Source organism: Sarcophilus harrisii, chromosome 6 (assembly GCF_902635505.1).
Source record: "Sarcophilus harrisii chromosome 6, mSarHar1.11, whole genome shotgun sequence".
Classification (NCBI taxonomy): domain Eukaryota; kingdom Metazoa; phylum Chordata; class Mammalia; order Dasyuromorphia; family Dasyuridae; genus Sarcophilus; species Sarcophilus harrisii.
In genome coordinates, this window is record NC_045431.1 from 214406271 (window position 1) to 214428906 (window position 22636).

The window sequence follows — 22636 nt, forward strand, 5'->3', positions numbered from 1 at the left end:
AAAAAGGAAGATGGCAGTGGGAGAACAATATTAGCCACTAAAAATACAGAAAGAAATAGTGATGGTTAATATGACTGATAAATTTTTAGTCTTAAAGGTGCTCAAATGGAACCAGAAGAACCAGTCTGTAACCTGCTAAAGTTATTTTTCTCTGGGCATCAGTTTCTTCTTTTGTAAAATGAGAGGTAGAATAAATCATCTCTAATTCTTTTTTATCTCTAACATTCTGTAACACAGTGCCAAGAGATCAAGTTGGAACTCTATAATCCCTTCCCTTCCCAAAGCCCTAACATCCAAAGAGAATGAAATTGAATGCTCCTTTCCTGGTCAGAAAGATAAGACTCAAAAAAGTATTTATGTAATTCCCCCTCTCTTCACATTTAAAATTCTATCACATTTGAATATATTCAGACCATATTAAAAATCCATCTCACTGTCAAATTTAAAGACAACAAACTTCTTGATATATTATTGAATACAGTGTGCCATTTTAATAACATAATCAACTTTCTAAAAACATGATTACTTAGTCAAGTTCAAAGGCTATAACAATCAGCTGATTTTCTAGAAATCTTTTAACAAGACTCAAGGCTAACAGTCTCAATGAAAGCAATCAGTTCAATACTATTGTAGTATGTATTGTAATCTTGTAAAAGCATTTACTCTAAAATGCTGAATACCAAAGAATATTCTTATCAATCTTTCCAGAAGGGAATCCATACAGATTGGTCCAGAAAATCTGGAATAACACAGGGAAAAGGGGACGTTAAAGACATGTCAAAGTAAAACAGAAGAAATCCAGCCTATTTAAAGGGAAACTATGATGAACAGAAATTCTTAGGGAACCCAAACTCCTATGTAAAATATCAGTGTTCTTTCCACAGAATATTTGTAGATTAATTTACACAGTGTTTCAAGATTTATCTTTTAATATTTAAGAACATTATAAGGAACTAAGTTATGACATTACAAAATATTCTTTGCTGTGTGATTTTAATGATTTGGTACTTTAAGGGATCTATGACCTCATCACCTTGGGTAAAGTTGTCTTATAATTCATTTATGCATTCTCATTCTGTGGGACTCCTAGCTTGACACGGTGTGGCTATCAATGGAGCATGCAATGTACTCACAGGTCATCACTAATAACTGGTCTTATTATATGACCAATTCATCTCCTTTTTCAGTCCTGAGTTTTTCTGATGCTATTGTTACATTTCTACTAAATATTTAGCAAATATTTATAACTCCCTCCTCCATTCTTTCTTTTTCTCTCTTGTTCTCTCTCTTCCTTCCTCTTCTTTTGTACTAAACTTTGTACAGGATCTGCTATTTTCTTATCCTGAGGACGCCCTCCACCAATAGGTCTAGACTTAATGATTTAAAACAGAGGATGAATTAATGACCATACCAATTAAGTAACTTGTGCAAGATCATCAAGATACTATATATCAGAAACAAGATTTGAACTCAAGGTTTTCTAGTATGTACCTACTAACGTCATAAGTCTGCTTATATGAAGACAGAGAATTCACTATAGTGAATTAAAATGCATTGTGGTATATTTTAAAGGTACCTTTGAAAGTTGAAATCAGACTGCTGGGAAACAATACAAAGAAGGAGCTTGCTTACATCTCAGTAGAAAAGTAAAGCAGTTATCTCAGGCCTATGACAGTGGACAATTATATATTTATTCAATCTGGACTTTAATTTTATTCTTGAATAAAATTAAACATTTGAATTAGGATATCCTTATATTTAAATCCTTTATATTTAAAATAAGAAATAGATTCTACACTCATACTGCTTTGCCTGGATTATAGACTATTTATTCTCAACATATCCCTGTTCATTACTCTCTGACTAAAGTACAAGTTTTCAGAAACAGCTATCTTCCAAGACAGAGAATTCTATATATTCATCAGAGAAAGAGTACTATTAAAATATGGTCTTTTTCATGGAAGAGTTTATATTTATTAAATGAAATAACCAATTTACCAAGAGTCATCTAGACAGTTCTCTTCATATTCAGTATTAGCTCCATCAATTGCTATTGGGCAACATGTGTCTAAGATATATGTTTCAATGTATTTATACAGATTATCTCATGAACCTTTTGTGCATTTCTCCCCATACTGAATAATCTATTCAAGATGTGAAAAAGGAAATAGGGTTTTACACCACGATGGAAAATAAACTGACCACCTGTTACACAATGGTCATTATTCCTTATTTAAAAACCCATATTTCATATACAACAAGACTGCCTGGACTATACTTGTTGACAATATAGCAAAATAAGTTTTTTTTTGGCCCCAAATTCTTTTTCATAGTGATGTTAAACTGTAAGAACACTGCCTTGAAGACTTACAACATGTCATACTTAAGTATTCCCTCTTGAGAATGTGCCAGAAGGTTGTTTTGGGAGATTTAAAACATTTTCTTTAATTGTTTTTTGGAAATCACTTAAGGAATTCCAGCCATTCCTATATGAATTATAGGTACAATGGACATTGTTAATAAAGAATCAAGGGAATGTTACAGGAAAGTGTATTAAGTCATCTCACATAAAAAATATCAATTACTTTCGAGTCTCTCTATAGAGGTACTTCAAAGAAAAAAATGTAAGATATTTAACTTCTAAATCTATTACCCTCCTCCCCCCAAAAAATTAATCAATTCTTACAAATGCTGACTATATACCCAAATTGGCCAAGATATTATTCTCCTATAGAGAAATATATATAATGGGGTAGTATAATAAAGGCCCTGGGGCTAGATTGCTATTCTATTGCTCACTAGCAATTCAATACTTTTGAATACCTCCCATATGTAAGACTATGTGCTAGGAACCAAGGATATAGGACAAAAATGAAATTATCCCTGCCATTTGGAAGGACAAGTTCTGAAAGCAGCCAAAAGTCCAATTTGGCCGGCTGGAACCTAGAGTGCATAAAGAGACCAATTCAATATACAGCTGGAAAGATAGAATGGATATGCAGTAAGAAGAAAAATCTAAGAGGAAATCAGAGAAACATGGGAAGATTTGTATGAATAGATGCAGAGAAAAATAAATCGCACTAAGAGAACTAAAATAATGTCAATGGAAAGGTCACCAAGAGGTGCTTAATCTCCTTTGTCACTAAAATCCAACTTATTGAAAAATCAATTAATGTTCTGGAGAATATAGCATGAAATATCTCTTCCCTTCTTACAACAGAGGCAAGGGGAGTATCTGAACTGAATATTATACATATCATCACATGTATTGTCTATACTACCAAATGTTTTTAGTTATTTTCTTTTTCATAAGGCAGGGTCTGAAGAAGAAGAGAGGAATAGTAGTAAGATGACTAGGATATAAATATACAAGGCATAACACTAAAGTAATTTTTTTTTTTTTTAAAGAAGGAAATTTGGAGTCAGAATGTAGGAGGCCTCAATTGCTAGGATAAGAAGTATATATTTGTATATTAGAGGCAATAAGGAGCCACTGATGACTCAAAAACTGAAATCAGCAGGGTCACACCTGTGCTTTAGGAAGATGACTTGGAGGTGAGAGGAACTCAGCAAGACAAGTTAGGAGGCCATAATAATAGTATGGGTATTGTATTGGCAGCTGTCTGATTTAGGATGTTGGTCATATAAATGGAGTAATACAATTTCTAGCAATGTATTTCTTTCCCCCAAATTGTCACAAACAGATGTTTAAGTTTCAATTCAATGAACCACGGAACTCACTGTTGTTGCAAGTCATCAAATCCAGAAAAATACTCTTCATCATATTAACTAAGACTCATACATATATGCATTATTATTCTCAGATGTATATAGATGTTGTAGCTAATTAAATGCAATTCATGTACATGCATTGCTAAATTCATAGCAATCTTTTGTCATTATATATCACAAATTCTATTGTGCGAATTTTTTTAAATCCTCATGCTAAAAAAGGCAAAAAAGAAACCAGATACTGCCAAATTGCTAAGTTTTATGTGATAAAGGGAATTTACCTATATTGTCAGAGAACCAATAAGAAAGTTTTGTAGAATGTTACTCTCAATTTGTCCAATACACATACACTTTACAAACCTAAAGGATGGAAATATAAATTTGGTTGATATAATACATCAGTGATTAAAGATTAGAAAAGCTCAATCTTAGTAAAAGCAAATGAGTTTCCTAGTGTTTTACCACATATGTTCTGTGCCCAAACAACAGCAAAATTCTTTGGTTCTGTTCATTGACTAAGCATTCCTAGAATGCCCTGGATATCCAGCATGATTTAGAAAACAAGAATAATCAATCTTCAAGCAAAGAACTGACAATTATAGTGCAATATAGGCAGTAGACAATATATTTGGGAAGAGTTTACCTATCAAGAAAAACCCAGGAACTATATAAACACAATTACAAAATGCTTTCCAAATAAAATCAACTCTAAATAACTGGAACAATATCAAATTTATCAATTCATCATAGACAGGCAGAGAATAATAAGTAATATATATGATATAATAATGATTCATAATAAAAATGACAATTCTACCTACCTAAACTGATTTATTTATTCAGTGCCATACCAAAATGTCCAAAAATTATTTTATAGAGATAGAAAAAGTATTATAGGTTCTTATGAAAATTCAATCACATAAACATTTATTAAGTGTCCTACTATGGGAGGAGCAATACAAAAATACAATGACAAAAAGTATTCTAGAACTTCTGTGAGTAAAATGCTAGGTGTACCTGCTAATCATTATAGCAAAATGTAACTGCTTTCTTTCACTCCACCATCTAATTAAATTGGAAATAAAATTAAATTTAATGAGCAATTTATTGGGAAAAAAGGATAGGACCTGAGATTTTAAAACACTTAAAAAAATTCATTTTCACTTAGCTTGAGAAATCATCTGGAACAGGTGTGCTGAACTTTTTTAGTGTCATGGACTCATAGTAGCCTGGTGAAATCTATGGATATTTCAAAACTTTTAAAAATACATAACATTTCAAAGAAATCAAGCATGGAGAAACAGTGCTATCAATAACACAAAACAGTTCACAGATCCCAGATTAAGAACTTAAATCTTAAATATGATTTAAAGCAACTGTCCCATCAAATCCTACTAAAATGGAAATCAATTAGTAAATCAGTGCTTTTATTAAGCCCCTCCTTCTATGTCAGATCCTGAGCTTTGTGCTAGAGTACAAAGACAAAAATTAAATGACCCTGACCTCAAGTGGGTCCACACTCTTATCACAGAGGAAGTAGTGCACAAAGGTAGATAGAAAATAATTACAAGATGGGGGTAGTGGAGGTGGAGCTCGGCAATTAGGTCTCTTAGGAAAGGCCTAACATAGGAGGCATCAGTTGAGCTAAGTCCCTAAGAGGTGGGTAGCGAAAGGACCACATTTCAAGCATGGATGGATGGTAGCTTGTACCAGTGATCAGCGATGGCAGGATGATATGTGTGAGGAAGCAGAAAACTAGTTTAAACAGATGGGAGTGTATGAAAGCAGTTTATATACATTAAGTCTGGAAAGGTGTGGCTTTAAGTACTAAGACAACTAGTGTGACTGATCTCTGAGGTAAGAGGGAGCTATGCGAGCTGGAAAGGGATGTGGTTAAACACTCACTTTGGAGGATGGATCCAGGAGAGGACCTGGTGAAGGAAACCACTCAGATGTCTACACCATGGCCTGGCTAACTGGGAACAGGGCCCGGACTGGGGATGGATGGGAGACAGGTGGAGGGAGGACACGGAACACAAAGCCATTGAGGTTCTTCCCTTGAGCTCTGCAATCTTTTTAAAAAGTTACTTTGTGACAGTATTTCAAGATGATCAGTTTTCTTTGTAGTCCTATGTAAGTAATAAAGAGTACAGAATTTATGTCCGAGTGCCAATGGTGTCCAAGGAACAAGAAGTCATGAGCTCTTCTGCTAAAGTGACTGTTAGTTAACAACACAGCTAGAACTGTGCTGCAGAACAACTGTACTGTTAATGGCTGGAGGGTGACGGGAATCTGAAAAAGGAGAGAGGGGTACTGAAAGGAGTGGCTCCCAGGCTCACCATGTACTGTAAGGAATGTGATTCTGGAGATGAATGGCATTTAAGGGTGCTTAAAGGCTAATAAAGGTCTTTACATGTTGATTTTACAGGTAAAGAAAGAGAGGTAGGGAAAATTCAGCAACTTGCTGAAGGTCCAGGAAGAAGTGGCAGAAGGCAGATCAGTGCCTTTGAATTTAGGGCCCTTCCCACTATTTCAAACCACCTTATGACACTCATGTAACCTGGAGTATGAACAAAAAAATAATGTCTGATTAGGAAGTTTGGGCCAAGTGGAAGAAAAGGCAAGAGAATAACTTTTTAAAGGACATAAATATACATGCTTCTTTAAAAATAGTCAAATTATCCAAATATTGTGGATAACAAATCCTGTTAATGATTTTGTTTCTTGAAAAAGCTATTAAAAATCAATCTTAATAACTTTGTTAGATGTGCACTGAATCCAGGGATGTAGATATAGGTTAAGCCTTACAAATGAATGATTACCCTCGCAGTTGAAATGTGAACTGGCAACATTTAGATTTGCTCAATAGTGAATATATATTATTCATTAGTTAAAAATGATTTTGCCAGATAGTTTCAGAATACCTAAAATAGAAGAAAAAGTCAATAAATACGACTTTGGGTGGCTCCTTTTAGAAACCATTATACTGTATCTCATCCATAAAGCCAGAGAATATCTTATCAACATGGGATTCCAATAAATTGTAATCTAAGTGAGTTAAAATGCAAAAGCACATTTATGTATGTAAACAAACACATACATTTGCATTATCAGTTGATTCAAAGTACTGTAGGTTTGTTCAATTTAAAAATAAATTTTTATTTTACATTCAGGGATTGTGTTAAAAGCTACTCAAAAATCCTTTCCAAGGAAAAGTGTGGCCTTCAAGCTACTATTTAGATCAATAACAGTTAATTCTTTTGTTAACCTTAGCAACTTTGGTAATTAAGTAAGGTAAAAGGAGTCAAACAGGTTCCAAAAGTCTAGAAAGAAATGAGGGATAAAGCCACTCTTGTAGGAATTCAGAAATTACTTGTTGATTAATAAATTTAATTTATAGAAGATAATTTAATGGTCAATAATACTTAACAACATAATGGGAATAAATGTAAAGTCTTCTTACCTGAGTTAAAAAAAAATTGATTACATAAGTATAATGTGAGAAAGATCTGATGGAAATTCATGTGAGCAAGATGAAAGTTTTATTTTATTTATGTTTTTTTTCCAAGATGAGAGTTTTAGTGAATTGCAAACATGAGTCAGAAGTGCCAAGTAGAAGCAGCTTAAATAAACTAATATGATCTTATATGATATTAATAGAAGTATTATCAAAAGCCAAAAAGAAATAGTTGTTCTGAACTCTGTTCTGAGACAAATTGCATTTGTCTAAAATCCATCTTCAGGATTTTAAGAAAATCATATCTCCTCTGAGCTTCTCTCCCCAACTTATTTTCTTCTTCAAATAATAAAATACAATAAAGGACTAGCATAAATGATTTAGAACATATTAAGTAATGTTATGATGTTCAACAAGAATTTTTGTTTTTTCAAACAGTAGCAAAACAATTATCCAATTAAGGAGTTTATGACTGTTAGTTATATTAGAAAGGAATAGGAATTTCCTTTTTAGAGGGAGCTTACAGGATGAGGAAACTCCTTTAACAGGGCACAACAGCATTCTCTCTAACCCCTGTAAAGTGAATCACCTACAATACTGAGAAGTCAAATGACTTATTCAGTCTCAAACAGTCAGCATGTGTTAGAGACAGGACTTGAACCGAGCTCTTCTTGGCTCTGAGGTCAGCTGTCCATTTGTAAGGAATCACAAGCATTTTAAGCATTTTTTGTTATGCTATCTCATTGTTCAATATGGTGCTAAAGGGGGGAAAGTGTTTTGTTCACTCTCTAGATGCACAACTCTATACAAAAAAGATCAGAATGATAAAATCTTTAAGAGTTGGAAAGGATCCAAGAAGTCATTTCATACAACTTATACATTAATTTACAAATAAGGAAATTAAGGCTCAGGGACATTAAGTGATTTGCTCTGAACAGTCAGTAGCACTACTTGGATGTGAACTTGTTTCGCACTCTTACAAACTGATTTCCAGTTAGTGTATGCCCTTCCATGATGTTACAGATAAGAGAAGCAAATCAGAATATACACATGTGGAAGAACTCGCTTCGCTGAGAGATGGCCACAAAGCTTTCAGAATTAGGTTCTTTCCCAAAGGCCGATGGGCAGATGAAAGGCACACCACAAAGTCCAGACACTAAAGCTTAGGCATTCTAATCATAAAGAAAGGCACTCATACTATTATTCATTACTTACCCTTACTCTTACTTTACTTTTATTTCAAAGCTAATATAAACTGCATTATCTGATTACATCCTCAAGAAAAGCAACAGAATGCCAGCAGGGGAGTAGCCTTTGAGGAGCAGATATAAGAATAAGCTACAAGAAGTGAAAGGAATCAAAAAATACAAGATAATTTAATTTGTATGAAATTGAAAAGCTTTGTACCAATGGAATCAATGCAGCTATTGTAAAAAGGGAAAATATGAATTGAATTTTATCTGATGACTTCATAGTCAATCTATGAATGGAATTAATCTAAGACTAAGAGTCATTTTCCCAATGGATAAGTACCCAGGAGCTCTTAAAGAAGTATGGATTTTCAAATAAGCATATGACTGCCTCAAATAAAAACATGAGAAATGCAATTCAAAACAACTTAAGAAGTTCTGTTTGCTGCCTACCAGATTGGCCAAGAAAACACAAGATGAGAATAATCAATGATGGAAGAATTGGAAATAGACACACTAAGTGCATGTTTGTGAAATCTATGGAAAACTATGGAATCTATGGAAAACCTATGGAAAGCTATTTTGAATTAGCTTAAAAATATTGTTGATATTCATATTATTAATCTATAGAACTTTCCTGCTAGGCACATGATCCAAGGAGTAGTAATAGTAGGAGTAGATAGTAAGAAAATTCCAATCTGCATCAAAATATTCATCATAGCAGTCCTTTCTTGGTGACAGCAAAGTAGAAGAAAAACAGCTATCCACTGATTGGAGAATGATGATACACTTTTTAGTACATGAATTAACCACATGGGACATTATTGCAACATAACAAATTGTAAATATGAATTCTGAGAAGTATGGGAAGATTATTAACTTGCATTATTTCAGAGGAAAGCAAGCAGATTTAGAGAAGTAACAAATCCAATTACTATAAGGAAAATGGAAAAGAAAAAAAACAAATAAAATAAAACCCTGAATGCCCAAAGTTCTCCCTTGAGAAGAGTTAAGAATATTACTATCCCTCTATTCTTTGCAGTGGCTGAATTCTATGCATGTAGAATATTGCAGATGTCAAAAACAATTAATAGGTTATTTAGTTTTATTTGAATGTTTTTTATCCTTTTTTTTTTTTTTTTTTAACTTTTTGGAACAAAGGATGGTTCAGGGACATGTTCAGAAATGCAGGTAATAGAAAAACAAAGATATCGATAATCAACCATTATGAATTAAGCAACTCCTATGTGTGAGAAACTATCTTAGGCCCTGGATTACCAAAACAAGGAATGAGAGAATGCTTGTTCTTAAGAATATTATGTGTTCAGGGCAGCTAGATGGCCCAGTGGATAGGGCACAGACCCTGAAGTCTGGAAGACTTGAGTTCAAATATGGCCTCAGATACTTAACACTTCCTAGCTGTGTGATCCTGGGCATATCATTTAGCTCCAATTGCCTCAACAACAACCAAAGAATGTTATGTACTAGAAGTGGAAAACCAACACAAAGCAAACAAATCACAAGGAGAAAACAATTAAAAAAATCTTAAATGACACAAGAATTCCCATTTAGCAAAAAAAATACAGGGCCACTGATAGAAATAAGTAGCATGTTCCTTTTTTCTGGGTCAGGGTGGAGGCCATCAAGGGATTACAGTGAAATTGGGAGATTTCTTAATGATGAATTTGAGTCATCAAGAAAGGGCTGAATTCTCTTTGGTATATATGCTATTTAAGAAATTAGAGAATTGCATAATATATATTAGAACTAATGCTCATAAAATAGTCTTAAGATATTTTAAAAATTAGTGATTAAAAGAAAAACCTTTTAATCTCAAAAATTCACTCATGTGTAATACTCACACCCAGTGAAATGCTGAAAACATGTATTATGTCAACAAATTATAAATTTTTTCCTTTTAGTCTTTAACAAAACAATTCTAGTCCATTAGAAATATAACAACATATAGGCAAAGCAAAATATCAATAATGATACAAAAACCAAGTCTACTTACACCTTGGAAGGGATTGGACTGGTTCTAGTTCTTGAAAGGCCATGAGAGCAGTGATCTCTGGCAGGTCAGCTTGCTTTGAGTCTTCAAAAGTTTGGTCTGCCCAAACTACTGTTTTCTTTCTTTCCACTAAATGTTCAATTTCTTTAAAGTCGGATTCAAAACCAGAACTTGTCAGCCCAGCTTCTTTTAATATTCCATGCTGCTTTCTTAGGACTGGGAGCAAAGCATTCAGCAGACTACAGCAAGCAAGGAAAATACACCTTATAATTAAATCCTAGGAAACAGGTCAATCACAATTTCACCCAAAGTATGAGAGAGACTTGTTAAAACGGGAAAACCACTATGACATTTTTTGGGGAAGAAATCATAAAAGCAATCAAATATTTCAGCATTTTCATTACTAAAATAATACAATAACAAATCATAACAACAGGTATATAAAATAATGAAGCAAATTTATGACCCTGTAAAATCCCTCTTTTCCAAAATAGCTGTGTAACTGGCTAAGCAATTTTATGTCTCTGGACCATCCTTTCCCCCTTTATAATGCAGAGATAACAATGAAACTTATGCTGCCATTTCCACAGGGTTAAATAAGATAACAGATGTGGAAGGATTTATTACTAAGTCAACATGTACATGTTAAGTATTACATGTTAAGTATTATTAATATTCTTGCAATTAGCAACAGTGGATTCAACTGATTTCATAATAAATGATGATACCTAGACCCTTAGATTAAATGAAATGTAAAAGGCTGAATTACACATTTCTTTATATTGGTATGGGGAACCTTTTTTCTGCCAAAAGCCATTTGGATATTTATATCATCATTCAAAGGCCATATAACATTATCAACTTCTAGAACTCAAGCAGTGGAAGATTCTTGTACCTAGTTTTCAGCTCATCATTGCCTGTGGTTTCTTTATATATATGGGCCGCTGGCTTTATATAAATGAGTTGAATGAAATCAATGTTTAAGGACTGTGTGAGGGATCAGAATAATTTTCACACCTTGAACTTGTTTCCTATATATGTAATACTGTCTTAGACAATTTAAAAACTCTTATATTTAATTTGTTAATTCAATTTTTTTTGTCAATGTGTTTTAAAATATGTAATATTTTGCCCACTAAAATGGGAAAATAGCTGAATATGAATTATATGTAAATATTTTCAAAATTAAATCAAGTCAAGAAAAATTCAATGAGTAACTAGTAAATACAAAAACTGTGCTAAGTGTTGTAGGGATATAAAAGAGTTTAAGATATGGCTACTACCCTTCAAGCAAACTTAGAATCTCACTGGGGAAGGGCAAAAACATGAAAGTTTAATATGGAAAAAAAAAATTCAATTATGACACGTCAAGAGCAAAACAACTCGGTATAAGCCAATAACTGCAAAAGGAGTTTATTGGGGAAATCACTGCCTATTGTGATGCCCAGCTGAGATTTGGGGGAAGACCATGACTGCTTAGTCAGAGGAAAGAAGATAAGAAGGGAGGGCAATCCAGGAGCAAACTGTGAACAAAAGAAGGCAAGAGTCCCCAGGGTTTGAGGAAGAAACTTGTCACCTGCTAATCTCGGGGATGAAGGCAACTCTGAGGGAAAGCTGTGGTGGAAACACTGAAGGAGGGAAAGAGGAAATACTCTAGTGAAAACCACAACATTTGTGCTTGTGGTTGGATAAATAAACTGCTCCTCAGCCAGCAGGAGGACAGAAATGGAAGAAGAGCTGAAGAGGTGTTTAAAAGGAAGAACAAAGGAGTGGTTATTACTACGTTACCATTTCAAGCTTCTTCTGGAATATGAATTTCATATTCTAAGTAAAATTAGAATGGAAAAAGATTATTTTTCAAAATGTTATCGTTTTAATTTCTAATTGATGTTCTAATGGCAGACAGCTGTGAATGTGCTACTTGAAGATTTAGAATAGCCACAGCAGAGGCAGCCCACACTGACCAGGTACTAATTGGCTGGGTACCCTAGCTCAGATAACTGCCCCTCTCTGATCCTCAGCTTCCCCCTATCCAAAGGGAGGGGATTAGTGTGGTGATTGTTGAGATGCTTTCCAATTCCCAGTCTCTGTGGGATAAAGTGAGAACATTAAAACAACACACCAGGAGCTTCTTAGGATAAAACTTACTTTTCTGTCTGTTTATGCTGCTGCTCTTGAAGAGAGGCAAGATTCATCACATGTCTGATTTGCATTTTTAAGTCTTTTATTTCAAGTTTCAAGTGGAAGTCCTGGACATCTTTACTAAGCTCCTTGAAAAGAGAAAGATCAAACATGAAATGGAATAGTATACAAAAGTGCTTAATGTCAAACTTTAAAATGATCAGTTAAAAGCTTTATTTTCCCAAACAAAGCAGTTTCAACAAGAATCTTTTCATTAATATTGGTTAATATATGATTAATTCATTCTTATGCAAACTATTCATTCCATGAAACATTCTCCATCAAAGACTGACCCACCAGCCTCTGGCAGGTCTTTCTCTGGGGGCCTGCCCAATTTGTGGGTGCCAACAAAGTACTAGGCTTTCTCTTTGCTAATCCATGCTCTAGCTACTGGTCAGCCCACAAACCTTTCCGACCACACACTGTGTACACATACACAGACAGCTTCTGCTTAATTCTTGATTTTTTTCCCTTGGGCACCTATGCCAGTGGATAGGGTGGCCTTGTCTTTCTAACTACATGCTTCCCAGTGCCTCTTACTGTACTATTGGCACCAGTCCTAGGGAACCCAATGTCCCCAGATGCTGCTTCTGGTTGTCTGCTAGTGCTATATCTCTTAGATGTGGAAAGAAAGGAAAATAGTTTGGTAGTTTCTGTCTTGCTTTTATTCTAATTTTGTTTTTGTTTTAAGAAAACTTTTGGAATGTACATAACTGACATCTCTTTTACAACCTGAAAGGAAGTTCTATTGCAGTTTTCAAGGGGAAAAAAATGATTAAGATATACAAAAAAGAAATGGTAAAGAGTTAAAACAATAGTGTGAAAGTCTTATTTGACATATAAAGTCAGGATAAACCTCTTGCTTCGTTACTTCTAGTTACAAATACTATTTTCTCCCACCCTGAAAATTTCTGTATATCACTAAGAAAATACAATCAATGCCTTACCCAAATAACTAAAATTCTCTTATAACATACTAATTTCAAGAAAATAAAAGGAAAATAAATCAACAATATGATTAAGTTTTAAGAGGGAAGAAAGAGCAGTGAAAATGGTCTCCTGAAATGGATATCAAATATCACAGGATACCTTATTGTGCCATGATGGGTTCATGCCAGTGGAATAAAGGACTAAGAAAAGTCCACCAAACTGGAAGACCTAAAGTGTTCATTGTCCAAGGGCAAGGTTATAGTTCATGACAAGTCATTTCTCCCCACTGAGTTGGTAGCAAAAAGTTTTGGTCCAAGGAACTAATGAAAACTATTTCCTGAGATGTGGAGGAATTGTGATTTGTGTTAGTAAAAGGAACAAATGATATTGAATGATTTTGCAGAATTGTGTGCTTCCTCTGAGTCATCATTATAGTTCATTTATAATATTATACACAGTGACAAAGTTTTGTTTAAGAAAATTCAAGAAGATTAAATACTATATAAATAGGCCTTTAAAAATGTTTATTGTGTTTCCCGTCTGTAGATCATCAGTCTAGCTAAGTATAGAGAGGCTCAAAAGAAAACTGGACATTAGATAGTAAATTGTTTGGTTATGACAATCCACAAGACAAATAAAAACACAAAATATTCCCTAGTTGGGTCTACTTCAAGTGGAGAATGACAGGAAAGAGGCAGAGGGTGCAAAGAATTAGTTTTTAGATCTCCCAATATTATTTTAACTATTAGGACCAATACTAACCCATAGGAATATATGGATATTCTCATTACAAATGAAACCTCAATTTATACAATAGTTAAATAGAAGGTTCTCTTTGGTAGAAGCAAATAAAGGAGCTGGTAGAGTTGATTTCACTGTGTAATTTAAACCAGAAAGCAATAATTTCAAGAGATAGTGAGCAAGAGGTGAGGATGGAATACATTAAAGGCATGGACAATGGCTTGCTCTGGAAGGAGGGAGGGAAAATAAAACTAAAATAAAAAACTAAAATAAAACTAAAACTAAAAATAAAACTTAACTAGTTTAAAGACTAGTTAATAGTCTAATGTGCCTGGAATGTAAAGCCTATGGATAATAACAATAATAAAGAACTACTAGTGTTGATACAGCACTTTACCATTTGTGAAGTACTTTACAATGCTGCTACTCGATCCTCACAACAACCTGTTACTTTTTTTTTTTTTTAGATGAGGAAACTAAGGAACAGGTCACACAGCTATGATCTGAGCTCGGGATTTCCTAATTCCAAGTCCAGCGTTCTGCCCAGGCTGCCCCACAGCCGATCTGTGGCTGGCGCTAGTTTTTGGAGGGCCCCAAACAACAGCCTGAGGAGTTTGTATTTGACCCTAGAGACAACAAGGTGTCACTGAAATCTCACCAGAGAGGAGTGGTACAAACAGGCCTGTTCTTGAGGAAACGCCTCTCGGAGCTGCCTGGAGGATGGCTCAAAGCAGAGATCTATGGGGACCCTGCTGTAACCTTCAGGAAGTAGATGGAGGCAGAGTAGGCAAAACTGCACAACTGACTGAATGGGTGTGGAGGAGGCGAGATGGGAGAGAAAGAAAAAATGACAATGCAAAGGTGACTTCACTTCTGTGAACAACCCTGTATGAACAGGATGTGTCATTCAGATGGGAGAGTTGGGAGTTCACTCAATAACAATGTGGAATTTTGGAGGTAGCATGAATTTAAAGAGACAGACTATCAATTATGTTTCAAATAAAGGTCAAGGGATCAGTCTATGCACCACTACAGTAGTAGGAATTAGCAACTGACTTTTTGCTGAGATAACTAGTTAAAATACTTAATTTAAAAATTATCTATAGAATCCAAAGAATAATTCCAATTAAGGCTGAAACAATCAATGCTTAATTCAAGTTCCTAGTTCTGTGACCCTTGGTTTTGACAGGTGGGACATATCTCATCCTTGATTTCATGTCCACCAAAGTCACTATAGGCCATTTACATGCCTTTCATGCAAACCTATCTTCCCAGTGTATAGCATTTTTCTTTGACAGAACCTTCTTCTCCTTTACATACATATTTCCTTTACAACTCCAGCCAAAAAGACAATCAAATCAACAATACTCCTAGGAAGGATAGATTAATGATTTCTTCTGGGTTGCCAGTTACCATTCCCTTTGACTCCCTTGTCCAAAATACTTTTCTTTGGTGACCACTCACCTATGTATGTTTTCTTCCCCATCAAGAATATAGACTTTTGAATATGGGCAGTACCATATTTTCCTCTATCTTCTCATAAAATGAGATACTAAAACAATAATCGCTAACAAAGATAAACCAAGGAAAAATATAATTGTCAAAATATTCCATTAAGTGGGTTCCATGGGAACAACACTAATTCACATTAGAGGAAGGGTGGGATTTCAGGCACCATGAATGTAAAGATTTGTTTCACAGTTCTGAAAACATTTTCCTTGAGGATCCCAACAAGTTGCCCTTGCAAACCAAGATAATCAGCTAGGTCAGATCAACAATATTGAGATTTCACTGATTCCTTGTCATCATGAAGAAAGAAAACAGCAGACTAACTTTCACAGAATTTCAGAGTTGAAAGGACCATTGGAAAAGGCTATCTCCTCCAACCGAAACTCGTAGAAAAATCCCTTCTTCTACATCCCATTTAACAAATGATAATCCAGCTAAGCTGTGACAATCTCTAAGGCAGCCCAGTTCACTTTTGATTATTTTTCATTATTAGGAAGATTTTCTTATGTCAAGCCTAAATTTGTGTTTTTGTATCTTCCAACTATTGCTCTGAACTCTCTACCTTCTCTCCCTCATGACTGCTTCCCATTTTCCTAACAGGTCTACACATTGCCTTGATTCCTAACTCAAAGTTTTAATATAAATGGTTCTACTGTACATCACTGGGTGACCATTTGAGGCTATTTGAATGGTTCATTACTGACAATCAAAACCGTAATGGATAAGACACTGTGTGCTAGATACACAAAAAGTTGCTATACAGTGAAAATATAACAAGTAGTATAGAATCAGTGCTATAAGTTCAAAGGAGATCATGACCTTCCAGAGGTCTATGGGTAGACTGAAAAAAACTCTCTCCTTTCGAAAGAGTAGCAATTTAATGAAGGAATGAAAGAAGGCAATTTCAAGCAGAAGTAAAAGCAGCAACGTTTGCTTATCTGGTTTAAGAATACACTAGTAGGCTTTCTGAGAGGATGCTATTTAAAAAAGAATAGTTCAATTTCAAAATGATTGCTCACAGATTTTTTTCCATATATGAAATCTGAGCTGATGTACAGAAAGCTTTTTAGGTAAAAACCTAGTTCATGAAACCAATTACACTAAAGAAATAATCTATCTTATTTTCCAGGAGTTTGTTCGGCATGTCTTCACAAAATGTTTCAAATATGAAAATCTGACTTTTTTGACATTCCAGCAATCACTTAAGATACATCTTATTTCATGACACTTAAAATGAATTTCCCCTGATTCTATTTAGTTGACTGGAATTCTTTGACCTGATGGGCATAAAAGTTAAGACTGAAAACAGATTACATAGGATTTGGATCACCCTAGACATAACCCACAAAGACTGAGCATATACTGTGTCCTGTCCTGGTTCACACGATTTTCCTGTAGTCTGTGTACAAGCCAACTCAATCTACTGCAACTCCCAGATCTCTTTCTTTCAATATGCCTTGTTTTTTCTGCCTCTATGCATTTGTGTTCTTTCTTTCCCCTTGCACCTGGAGAGAAATGCTGCCTTACTTCCATTTTTCAGATCCTTTCTCTTTCTTCCAGGCTTACTCAGGTGTTAAGTCTTCCATAAAAGACTTCCCTAAATTCTCCCTTCAAGTTTTTGGTGCTCCAACCTTCAACAGTCACAGAGTTTTTAGTTTCTTGAACTTTCCTTCTCCTGACTATCTACTTTATATTATACTTATCTCAGAACATGTTTTATTTTTATCTCCTTCACCAATCAAAACAAATGTTTTTGATGAAAAAGGTGAGTCATATTTAAACCTTAGGGTCTCAAGAGCTATCACACTGGTACTTATTGATTGGCTGCTGAAATGAATTAATATCACTAAAGTAATAATGGGGGATGGGAAGATGGCCAATATGTTCCTGATATTAATGTCTTAAGTGAGCTCTAGAAAAGCCTAATTATACCATCCTCAATTAAGTGTGTGGTTCTAAAAGGATCTAAAGGTAGAAAAGCAACATAAAATCAGCCAGAACATCATCTTTATCCATTCCTTGAATATGCTGAAAGTCACCAGATATCATCATAACTTTTTCATGTTATGGAGAAATGGAGTGATACCCTGGAAAGCTGAATGACTTTAAGATCAACTGTCATGAAGACCAGAGAAAGGAGTTGACTTTTACTTTGCCAACACTAAAGCTGGGACTCTTTTCTGGGAACCCTATGGTGGAAGGCACCAATAGTCATGATAACATTTTGTGCTCACCAGAGGTACTTTTTCACAGAAATTTAAAGCATCAACACATGTAACAATTGTGTGATTATAAGAATATTTCTAATTGAAAACAGGGACAATTATTTTAACAGCACAGGGCCTAATTATAGCAAGAGAGCATCATCAAAACAGAATAATTTCATTGAAATGATAAATTTACTCAACGAAGAGGCTATGAATAAGATCAATGAGTCCTTTCTCATAGAAGGTTACACATTTAGTCTTAGAATACCACATTTTAGTTTAAAATACTTTCATTCCTATATATTTGCTAAAGTAAAGGAAAATGTATTTGGGTACTTTCAGGGAAATCTTCATTAGATTTAGGTATTTTAAAATGTCATATGGTTGCAACCTCATCTTTAGAAGACTCAACATGAAAAGATATTTTCAATAACTGATCTTTTGAGGTATTAATAGTCTAAACATAGAAACCTCAGATCAGAAGAATCCATCAATGATTTTCCTTTTTCCCTTTTTAGATTAAGCATGTTTCACATTTTCCTTTGGGGGAGAGGGGGAACTTTTTACATCTGATTTTTGCTTTTTATTAGAGACTAGAAGTAGAACCCGGGCCCTATAACGTCAGCTCCTTGAAAGCAAAGGCCTTTGTAACAATATCTAGTTCAGCCCTTTGCACATTTATGAATCATATAGTTTTGTGTTTTCCCCTGCTTTATCCTTTCTTTATTTCTTTCTCTTTCCCCTCACTTTCTATTTCTTCTCTCTTCCCCTTTTCTTCTGTTTCTTTCTTCATTATTTTCTCTCTCCTCTTTGTTTCTTCTCTTATCACTCCTGCTTAGGTCACAGGGTAATTCTACATCTTCTGCTTTCAGTGACTAGCTTTCTTTTTGATTATCCAGTGTTTCTCATCAGTTCTCTCCCTGAGCTAGTTGCTATTTCTAATTGCTGTTCCTACTCCTGGCACTGCCCTCTTTGCCCTTTCTCTTCTTTTCTATCCACTTTCCTTTAGATAAAGCCTATCACTATGCCCCACAGCTCATTCCTAACTAGGAGTCTTGATTCTCTCTGGTCAAGTTTATTTTTGATGAAGTTTTTTTGAAAATTTATTTTGCTTTTCCCCCTAGTTACTTTTAGCTCTACAGCTGTTCTGGAAACCTGAGGATCCAGAAGGTTGGATTCCAGAAGGCTCAAGTTTTAAAATAAACAAGATATTTGGTTCTTCTTACTGCTAGGTTATATTGAAAGATGGAGGAAATTGTATAATAGAGAAAAAAAAAATCTTTGGATATTGAGTCAGAAGATTTGGTTTTGAGTTCTGGTTGTACCTTATAATTTATTAATCTGTATAAATATTGTGTAATATAGGACAAATCCCTTAGTGTCTCTGGGTCCTAGTTTCCACATTAGTAAAATGAGAGGGTTGGATGAGATGAATTCTTACTATTCTCTCTGAGTCAAATTCTGTGATTCTCTAGAGTCTGAAAGTTTTTTTTTTTTTAAAATAGTTCTTCCATATTAAGTATTGCCTAAGGAACATAAAGATGTAACAAAAGTTGCTACTTCTAACTTTGATACATGGCTATCCTTTCTCATAACTGGCTTGATCATTTGAGGTGGAATTTCCTAGCTTTAGATTTATACTTAAATTATCCTAAAAAGCCAAAGACATTGTAAGGCATTTCTTATATATTAAACAGAAAGAGCAAGAATAAATATTTTATTACTTTAGCATTTAGAGCTGGATTAAAATTAACATGAAGATTAATCCGAAAATCAAATTTGAAATAGGTTACTCCCAGTCTAATACAGGAATCAATCTATTTAAGTTTCTCATTACTGAAGTGTAATAAGAAGCATACAGATACCTGAAATGTTTTGTACTACAGAAATGGCAAAGTGATTAGATTATGGGTCTGTCTACTCTGTATCAAAGGGAAATAAATGAACTTAAATGGGCTCAAGGCTTGGAAAAAAATCACGGGAGTAAAGGAAATTTGCTTAAAAATGGCAACAATTCAGAGAACTCAGCTTTGATGAGATGAACTTGAATGTAAAAAGCATTCCGTACCTTTAAAACAGGCCCATTTTTGCTCAGGAGACATATCTCATTTTCAACCTGATGAAGCCAGTGAGTATTTTCACGAAATCGCTTCATTTCTTCTTCTCTCTTCTTCCCCAGGTGAAAGCGACGAGTCTGAAGCATTGCGAGCTTATGATCCAGCTTGCAAGTGGCCTGAAAAACAACATATTTAACGGGAAGTCATGGGGCAGAGATGCTGAGGAGTATATCAAATGAAACATGTCTTCATGTTTCATAATGAAAAAGTCAAGGTTATTTGAATGCTCTTTGAGCTGTAGAAGGTTAGTAAAGTAAAATACTCTGTAGGCAGGCCACTTTAGCCAATTAAGTTAGATTATGCTTTCATATTTAGAACTATTTTCTTCTTGAAATCTTTACAATTGCTGGCAGGAAAACAGGAAATTGAATCACTTTTATAAAAATTTCATTTAAAGTGTTTATGGCTTTAAGAAACATGATGGCTACATTAAAGATTGAAATTATTTCTACTAAAATACAATCAATTTAAAAAGTCCGAAAAATAAAAGCATCTTTCATATTCTTGCTGTGGTGCTTAAATCACTTCATATGATATTGACACAAGTATTTAATCTTGGGATTAATGATTAAATAATTTTAAAGTTGGAAAAAGCCTCAGAAGTTATCTGGAGTAAGCTCCATTCCCTCCATATCTGATAAATAAACATTCTCTGACACCTCCAACAAGCTGTCAATCCTTCAGACTGCCTGAATTACTTCTAGTGACAGGGATCTCAGAACAACAGGGACATTCCAAGAGATATGTTAATTAACACATGGGGGATAGGGATGATTTTTATCCTTCAATTACCACGAATGAAGGACCTTAGAGATTATTATTATCTAGCTCACCCAGTCACTTCTACAGATGAAGAATTTGAAGACTACAATTACTTACCTAATATCAAAGAATCTTATTGGAATCTGCTTTACAACCTTCATGACAAATGATTATCTAGCCTTTTCTCAAAGACTCCCAAGAGGGAGGGTCCTACTTCTTAGTAGCCAACACCCCTTTTACATAATTCTAATTATTAGGAAGGTTTTTTGGAACAAAGGCTAAATCTGTCATTCCTGATTCTGTCTCTTTGGTCCCAAGCAGAACAAAGGGTCTGTCTCTTCCATCTGGCTGGACTTCAGATATTTGAGGTCATCTCTTAAGATCCCACTAAGTCCTTGTTCTCTCACCCCTAACTCAACAGACCCACAGTTCTGTGCATGAAGCAAGAACTCAAGGCCCTTGACCCCCTTATCTGTTCTCTCGGGTACTCTCACACACAAAAGGTAGTCACAGAAGAGGAGCTAGAACCCAAATCTTTTCTTCTTGACATACTTCCTTCAGATAGTCTAAGTTGGACATGTTTCTGACTCCGTGAGAATAAAATACATGTCTGGTGACAGCAGAATGGGAGCTCTTTTCCAAGCAGGGACAGTCTTTGTTCTCTCTCTATTTCATGATGTCTGACACATGATAGGTTATTTAGTGAATGGATATTGACTGAGGGCTTCATTCTTGCTCACTCCATTTTGAACACTTATTCACTTGTTCAAAGTTTCTTCTTAAACTTAGAGCTCAGAGCAGACCACACTATTTCCCACAGGATCTGATTACATCCAAATATAGTGGGACTACCATCTCTTCGTCTGAGCACTATATTTCTACTTGTTTTGGCCCAATTCAACAATGTACTGTCAATTCTGTAGAAGGCTGTGCTGTATTGGTAGAAGCAATACAAAACTAATTAAGAAGCAAACAGCCTCTCTTCTTCAAACGATTCATAATCAAGACAGATAGTAATAACTTTTTTTTTTTTGGCTGCCACACTACAGAACTCATCTGGAGAATACAGTTCACTTACAAGTCAGCATGTACTGTTCTTAGGTACAGTTCTATCCAAATGATTTTTGGAAATGTGGAAGAATTTACAGTGATCTCTAGGAAATCCATTTTATTAGATTTAGGTCATCATTCTATCTCACTGAAATCTTTCTGGGTCCCGATTTTGTCATCTGTCAAATTAGTTATTCCCTCCTAGGTATGGGTCATCTTCAAGTTTCCAGGCTTTTTCTCCAGTTTAAATTTACCTTCATCGTTGGCCTTGCAAGTGATGAGCTGTACCAGTCTATAAACATAATTTCTTGGCTTTGGCATTTCCACTGGCTGACCTCATGTCTGGCACATGGTCCCTCTTCATCTCTACCTCCTAACTTCCCTGGTTTAATAAACGCTACCTGACAGCCTGACTATAGAGATCCTATTAAAAAAAAAAAAATAGGTTTGACTATTTAAGGACTGGCTTCTGATTCATACTTACACACCTAGTTCTTGACTCTGATTTATGATAATTGATCCAGACCTCAAAATAGATCAGACTTGCCCTTTAATTTGGTTATTAGGGTATCTTCTCAGGAAAATAGTATCTGGGACCAAGATGTCTACTCTCTTTTGGTCAATGAACCAGATCTCATAAGTAAATCTGGCATAACAATTAACTATATACATTTTCAGACTTGGTTCAAAAAGCAGCTACTGACAAACAAGGAGCAGTTAGGTACAGTTAGGTGGCTGAAAAAGGAAAT

At 34.8% G+C, this 22636-nt stretch overlaps 1 protein-coding gene across 2 annotated transcripts in view; it reads right to left on the bottom strand.

Annotated features, from left to right (window-relative positions):
- Window positions 1-22636, bottom strand: part of KIF18A (kinesin family member 18A) — a 98301-nt gene that overhangs the window by 31331 nt on the left and 44334 nt on the right. For both annotated transcript variants that reach the window (XM_012552534.2, XM_031941810.1), the window contains exons 12-14: window positions 20027-20191; window positions 12539-12660; window positions 10394-10629 (exon numbers count right to left, since the gene is read on the bottom strand). In XM_012552534.2, coding sequence (XP_012407988.1) covers window positions 10394-10629; window positions 12539-12660; window positions 20027-20191 — 523 coding nt within the window. The remainder of the gene's footprint in view (window positions 1-10393; window positions 10630-12538; window positions 12661-20026; window positions 20192-22636) is intronic.